Source organism: Benincasa hispida, chromosome 12, assembly GCF_009727055.1.
Source record: "Benincasa hispida cultivar B227 chromosome 12, ASM972705v1, whole genome shotgun sequence".
Classification (NCBI taxonomy): Eukaryota; Viridiplantae; Streptophyta; class Magnoliopsida; order Cucurbitales; family Cucurbitaceae; genus Benincasa; species Benincasa hispida.
The window spans coordinates 12658132-12665570 of NC_052360.1; the positions used below are offsets into that span (position 1 = coordinate 12658132).

At 41.4% G+C, this 7439-nt stretch overlaps 1 protein-coding gene and 1 non-coding gene across 2 annotated transcripts; one reads left to right on the forward strand and one right to left on the reverse strand.

Moving 5' to 3' along the window:
* Nucleotides 1-807: 807 nt before the first annotated feature.
* On the reverse strand, nt 808-914 carry LOC120068636. The gene has a single exon (XR_005479273.1). It is a non-coding gene; the product is annotated as a small nucleolar RNA R71 (small nucleolar RNA).
* Nucleotides 915-1989: 1075 nt separating this feature from the next.
* LOC120067402 lies at nt 1990-2397 on the forward strand. Its single transcript, XM_039018970.1, has one exon. The coding sequence runs from the start codon at nt 1990-1992 to the stop codon at nt 2395-2397; it is 408 nt and encodes a 135-aa protein (XP_038874898.1).
* The last annotated feature ends 5042 nt before the right edge of the window (nt 2398-7439 follow it).

A 7439-nucleotide genomic window follows, 5' to 3' on the forward strand; every position in this document is an offset into this window, starting at 1 on the left:
TTGTTACCGCAAAGTAGTCCAAATTTACCATCGCATACTATTTTCCTTAGTCCCTGTGTTCGACCCTAGGCTTAGCAGGCAACTCAGTAGGATTTATATTTGGGTCTTACTGAGAAAACTTGCATGCAGAATGCATTTTCCACCATCGCATCCTTTACCATTATTTCATCACATAACAACACGCATCAAGTTTTTGGTGCCATTGCTGGGGACTAAGGCAATACATTATGCTAACGGTAATTTTTTTTTTATTTTCTTTGCAGCTTTCAATCTCTGGCGAATTACGATCCGAAGATTAAAAGAACGTTCCGACGAAGATTGAGAGACAACCACTAACAAAAACAAGACAGAACACGAAGAATGGTGCAAAAACCGGAAGAGAGGGTTGCAAACGCAAATAATATAATGGCCAACCCAATCCTCCTAGCGAATGACTACAATAGACCCATTCGGGACTATGTGTCAGCAAACCTATATGATTTCTCCCCAGGAATCATGAGTCTAGCTCTAGACGGATCGAGGTTTGAAATGAAACCGGTTATGTTACAGATGATTCAAATGACCAGATAGTTTGGTGGACGATGTGACGAGGATCCACACGCCCATCTCCAGAGTTTTATTGAAATCTGCAACACTTTTGTGTTCCCAAACATCTCTGGTGAGGAGGTTCGACTAACATTGTTTCCATTTTTGTTGTATGACCAGGCACGAAAATGGGCTTATTCTCTCAAACCAGGGAAGATTACATCATGGGAGCAAGTAATTGAGAAGTTTATGAAGAAGTACTTCCCTCCAACGGAGAACACCAAAAGAGGGAAGTTGATCACCAATTTTGAACAGGATATTGACGAATCGCTCAGTGACGCTTGGGCGAGGTTTAAGAAGCTGGTAAGAGATTGCCCGCATAACGGCTTACCGAACTGCTTACAGATGGAAATTTTCTACCATGGATTAAACCCTGCATCGCAAACAGCTGCCAATGCGGCAGCAACTAGAGGTCTACTGGATAAAACTTATGATGAGGCAAAGAATATCCTTGATCGCATTTCTAAAAATCATGAAGACTGGAGAGAAAGCGATCAAAGATTGAAAATCAAGGACAGTGACGCAAAAAACGGGGCCATCGCATCCCTTCAGAACTAAATGACTGTGATGATGAACTTAATATAGGGAATCGCAATTAGTAGCCCAGCAACGCCTAGTGGGCAAGTCAACACAATCAACCAGACGACCGCAAGTTATGCTACTTGCGATGAAGGCCATCTAATGGAGGAATGCCCAAGAAACCCACAGTCAGTCTATTTTGTGAAGAATAATCCGGTTTCTAACACGTACAACCCTGGGTGGAGAAACCACCCTAACTTTGCGTGGATAAATCAACAACAAAATATTCAATCAGTGGCGTAAAAAGAATGGCCACCCGGATTTTTCCCGCGAACCAACGGTCAAACGCAAAATCAAGCCAGCAGTTCGCAGGCACCGCAATCTTCTTCTTTGGAGAGTTTATTGAAGCAATATATTGAAAAGAACAAAACAGTGCTTCAAAATCAAGTGATGTCCATCCACAACCTGGAAGTTCAGATAGGCCAAATCGTGGGCGAGCTCAAGAATAGACCACAAGGGCCAATACCGAGCTCAACGGAACTCCCGCGCAACCCAGGGTGTATAGGAAAAGAGCAATGTCAAGTTATGACGTTGTGGAGCAGAAAGACTGTGACGGGGGAGAAGAAGGATCCTAACCGGACTGCTCCAATTACGCTGGAACCAGAGATTGGATTGACTTGAGAAGGAATAGAAAAAAATGAGGCTATGGAACCAGAGATTGCGTCCACCTTGGAGCCGAAAGGACAGGGGACCGTAAGAATACAACTGCCACCATTTCCTCAGAGACTCAAAAAGAAGAAAAATGATGAGGTACAGTATCAATGTTTCATGGATATACTAAAACAGTTGCATATTAACATTCCATTCACTGAAGCGATCGAATAGATGCCTACATATACGAAGTTTCTAAAGGATATGGTGACAAAGAAGAGAAGCACTGGTAAGTTTGCAATGGTGGCTTTGACGCAATGTGCAAAATCTATAATCCCACCGAAAATGCGTGACCCTGGAAGTTTCACTATACCTTGCTCTGTTGGAGGGTTATACATCGGTCAAGAGTTATGCAATCTCGGGGCCAGCATCAACTTGATGTCCCTGCCAATTTTCGAGCAGCTGAATATGGGGCAGCTTGCGCCCACGACGATGACTCTCCAATTAGCGGATAGATCTCTTGTGCATCCAGAGGGGAAGATGAAGGATGTTCTAGTTACAATCGACAAATTTATATTACCAGCAGACTTCATCATCATGAACTATAAATCAGACAAGGAGGTACTCATCATCTTGGGATGACCATTTTTGTCCACCGGTCATGCCCAGATTGATGTGTACAAAGGAGAGATCACACTGAGTGTGAATGGACAGAAGCTCAGGTTTGACATTATCTGAGCCATGAATTATCCTGATGAAGAAGACCTTAATGAATCCGATGATGAACCAAGTTTGAATGAAGAAGAAAAGTCTGAAGATGAAAATGAAGATGAGGATGCGATCGCATCCATTGTAGCATGCAATGCGATCACAGAAAAAACAACTAAAGATGATGAGATGACCGCATCCAAAAAAGACAAGCTGACCACAAATGAAGAAAGAAAAACAAAAAAACCATCCTTGGAACACCCACAATCAATAAAGTTGAAGACCTTTCCTCACCACCTAAATTATGCGTTTCTGGGGCAGAATGAAAAACAACCTGTAATTATTTCCTCTGCAATTAATGAAGACCAAGAAAATGCGCTGCTGAGCATTCTAAGAAAGTATGTAAAAGAAATTGGCTGGACGCTTGCAGACATTAGAGGAATCAGCCCTGCATACTGAATGCATAGGATTCATCTCGAAGAGAATCACAAAAGATCGATCGAACATCAGCGCAGACTCAACCCTACGATGAAGGAGGTCGTAAAGAAGGAGATAATTAAGTGGTTAGATGCGGGCATGATCTATACAATAGCCGACAGCACTTGGGTCAACCCTGTGCAATGCGTTCCGAAGAAATGAGGGATGACGGTAGTCCCTAATCCAAATAATGAACTGATACCAATGAGAACCACCACCAGATGGCGGATTTGCATGGATTACCGCAAGTTAAATGCGGCAACAAAGAAGGATCATTTCCCTTTGCTTTTTATCGACCAAATGCTAGATCGCCTAGATGGAAATGACTTTTACTGCTTCTTGGATGAATATGCCAGCTATAACCAGATCATGATTGCTCTTGAAGATCAAGAAAAAACCACATTCACCTGCCCGTATAGAACATTTGCATTTCGATGCATGTCGTTCGGCCTTTGCAATGCGCCGAGCACTTTCCAAAGGTGTATGATGGCCATCTTTTCTGAATATCTCGAAGACTCTATAGAAACTTTCATGGATGACTTCTCTGTGTATGGGCAAACATACGAAGTTTGTCTCAACAACCTGGAGAGGATATTGAAAATATGTGAAGAGACGAACCTCGTGCTTAATTGGGAGAAATGCCACTTCATGGTGAAGGACGACATTATGCTTGGGCACAAGGTCTCCAAGGATGGGTTAGAGGTGGACAAGGCAAAAATTGAGGCAATTGTAAAGGCTGTCAGGAGCTTCTCGGGACATGCTAGATTTTATAGACGTTTTGTCACAGACTTTTCAAAGATTGCACAACCACTGAGTGCGTTGCTAAAGGCAGATAGAAAGTTTAACTTCGATGACCAATGCCTCAACACATTCATGATTTTGAAGAACGCATTAACAACCACCCTGTATTGATCGCACCAGACTGGACACAGCCCTTCGAATTAATGTGCGACACAAGCGGTTATGTGATGGGAGCAGTGCTGGCGTAGAAGAAGAAAACAATGCTACACCCCATCGCATATGCGAGTAAAACCTTGAATTTGCTCAAACAAACTACACCACCATAGAAAAAAACTGCTTGCAGTGATATTTGCGTTGGAAAAATTCAGAGCTTATTTGCTGGGAACTAAAGTACTCATTCACACTGACTACTCGGCGATAAAATATTTGATGACAAAGAAAGATGCACAGCCGAGATTGATTAGATGGGTTCTCCTCCTCCAGGAATTCGATATGGAAATCATTGATCGCAAGGGGACAAAGAACAAGGTTGCAGACCATTTATCCAGATTAGAAAATCCAGAAGTTGACCGCAACCAGTCAGAGGTGAGCACAACATTCCCAGACGAGTGGCTATTTAAGATTGAAGAATTACCATGGTACACGGATGTGGTAAATTTTTTGGTTTGCAAACAATTTCCCAAAGATTATACAGACCACCAAAAGAAGTGGCTCAGACATGAATGCAAGTCATATTATTGGGATGAGCCAAATCTGTATAAGAGAGGGTCCAAACAAGATTTTGCGCCTGTGCATTCGAAATGTTGCTCACTAACACATATTATCACAATGTCCTGACTCGCCATATGGGGGGCACTTTGGAGGCCAACGCACAACAGCGAAAATATTACAAAGTGGGTATTATTGGCCAAACTATTCAAAGATGTAAGAGACTACGCGATGAAGTGTGATCAGTGCCAACGCATGGGTAATATTTCATGGAATCATGCGATGCCCATGAACATCATTTTAGAACTAGAATTGTACGACCTCTGGGGCATTGACTTCATGGGACCATTTCCACCATAAAATGGTCAAAAATATATTCTGTTAGCCGTCGACTACGTTTTCAAATGGGTAGAAGTGGTAGCGTGCGCCGCAAGCGATGCGGCGGTAGTCTCCAAGTTCCTGAATAAAAATATTTTCACTCATTTTGGTACTCCGCGTGCCATATTATGTGATGAATGCTCCCACTTTGTTAATCACATCATCAAAGATTTTCTGCACAAATATAATATCCTCCATAAAGTGGCCACCACATACCATCCAAAGAAAAATGGTCAAGCTGAAGTGTCCAATCGAGAGATCAAGTTAATATTAGAAAAGGTGGTGAATCCTTCACGAAAAGATTGGGCAACAAAGCAGGACGATGCCTTGTGGGCATATAGAACCGCCTATAAGACACCTATAGGCATGTCCCCATATGCGTTGGTATTTGGAAAGGCGTGTCATTTACCACTTGAGCTGGAGCATAAAGCATCGTGGGTAGTGAAAATGCTAAACTTTGACTTAAAGGCCATAGGGGAAGCAAGGAAACTTCAATTGGTTGAGCTGAAGGAATGGAGAACGCATGCATATGAGAATGCAAAGATTTACAAAGAGCGCGCAAAGTGCTGGCACGACAAACAATTATGCGAGAAGAATATCCAAGTCGGGAAAAGATCTTACTATTTAATTTGCGGCTACGACTCTTCCCAGGAAATTTAAAGTCACGTTGGTCTGGACCCTTCAAAGTCGGAGAGGTATTCCCACATGGCGTAGTTGAGTTATCCAATGAAGACGGGACCAACATATTCAAAGTCAACGAGCAAAGAGCAAAAATATATTTCGAGAAGACTGGCATCGCAAGGTCACCTCCGTGCACCTGAGAAACTCTGACTGAAAAGAAATGGGCGGTCCCTGTGCAATCATGCGATTCAAATTCATCAGGGACACAAGTTTTGTGAAGTATCCATTGAAATCCTCAATTCATGAACTTATCTCTACCTTTTTTTAGTATTATCATTTCGCTATCTGTTGCATCTTTTTTAAAAAAGACGTTTTGTTTACCTTTTTTTATTATTATTTGACGCTCTCAGTGTTTTCTTTGCAACGATCGTGGTGAACAATTGCGAAGGAGCTACACGTTAGATGCAACTACTTTATTCCGCCACCGAAATCAAAGAAAATAGTTCACCGCAAGGAAGGATGCGATCACAAATAATGCGGGTGACAGAGCAAATTTGGGGGTTGTATCTTTCCTTGACTTTATTTATTCCAAATTTTGCTCTATCGCATTTCATTTTAACTTTGAAAATCTTATCATCTTATCCTCTTTTGTTGGCGCAATCATTTAACATTGATTAATTTAGTAAGTCACCGCATTATTTCTCCTTGCCAATTATGATTTCAATGATGAAACGCATGCCTCTATTTTTTTCGTATATACTAGAGTCAACTTAATTTAAGGATAGTCATCTCGTGAAATATTTTTAGAAGTCAGTGGTCTACTAGCTTTCTTTCAAACTGACTTTTTACAAAACTTCCTAAGAGCATCGCATGACTTCTTTCAATCTTTCATCAATGGGGACATTGCTGCATTTTAAATTTGGGGGTGCGGTATTCATTTTCGACCTTGCTACTTTTAGGTTCTTCATAAAAAAAAAATTATAACGTTGCAATCGGATCTTAATCGTAGTTGGATGTCCGCATGACACATGTGGGACAAGCCAAAACGAAGGTAGGAATCATGATCAATGCATAAATAAAATGATCGCAACTTGAATGCCTAAGAAATAGGTGAGGCGGCCGAGGTCCTTCAATGCAAACCTACTGTCAAATAGGTTGATGAGTTGGGATATCAGTTGAGGATTATTGCCTATTATTATCATATCATCTATATAAACTAGCAGAAATATATCAGCTTCCCGAGTGTGAAATATGAATAATGAGTTATTTGCATTTGATGCTTTGAATCCCCAGTTGATTAAGGCACTTCCAAGTGTGTTGCTCCAGGCTCAAGGGGCTTGTTTTAAGCCATAGATTTCTTTGTTCAATTTGTACACATACTCAGGATGTTTAGTGCTAACATATCTAGTAGGTTACTTCATATATACTTCTTCTTGTAGTTTTCCATTTAGGAAAGCGTTATTGAAGTCGAGTTGGCAGATCTCCCATCCTCTTGAGACAGCTATGTTAAGCACAACTCTAATAGTGGAAACCTTTACTACAAGACTAAACATCTCAAAGAAATCTATCCCTTGATGCTGATGGAACGCTTTTGCTACCATACATGCTTTGTACTTGTCAATATAGCCATTAGGGTGTTTCTTTAACTGGAAGATTCACTTGTTACCTAGAATATTATATGAGTCAAATGGTGGTACGAGCTGGCAAGTGTTTCTTTGAACTAGCGCTTGATACTCGTTGTCCATAGCTGCTTTCCATTGAGGTGTACTAAGCGCCTTTTTTACTCTGGTTGGTTCAGTGACAGTCCAATCATTTTTATTGGTTGTGAGTACAATTTTGGGCTTGAAAATACCAGCCTTTGCTCCAGTAATCATCGGATGGGTTGGTTGTATTGGGACTGTGGGTTGCTATTGCTCAATAGGAATAGTGGTTTGCTGAAGGGATGCAGGTAAGAGAGAATGATCTGTTTATGGAGAGTCAATAGAGGTATGGGGTGGTGAGCTGGTCATGTGAGAGGGAATATTGATACGAGAGGGAGTTGGGGAGTGATA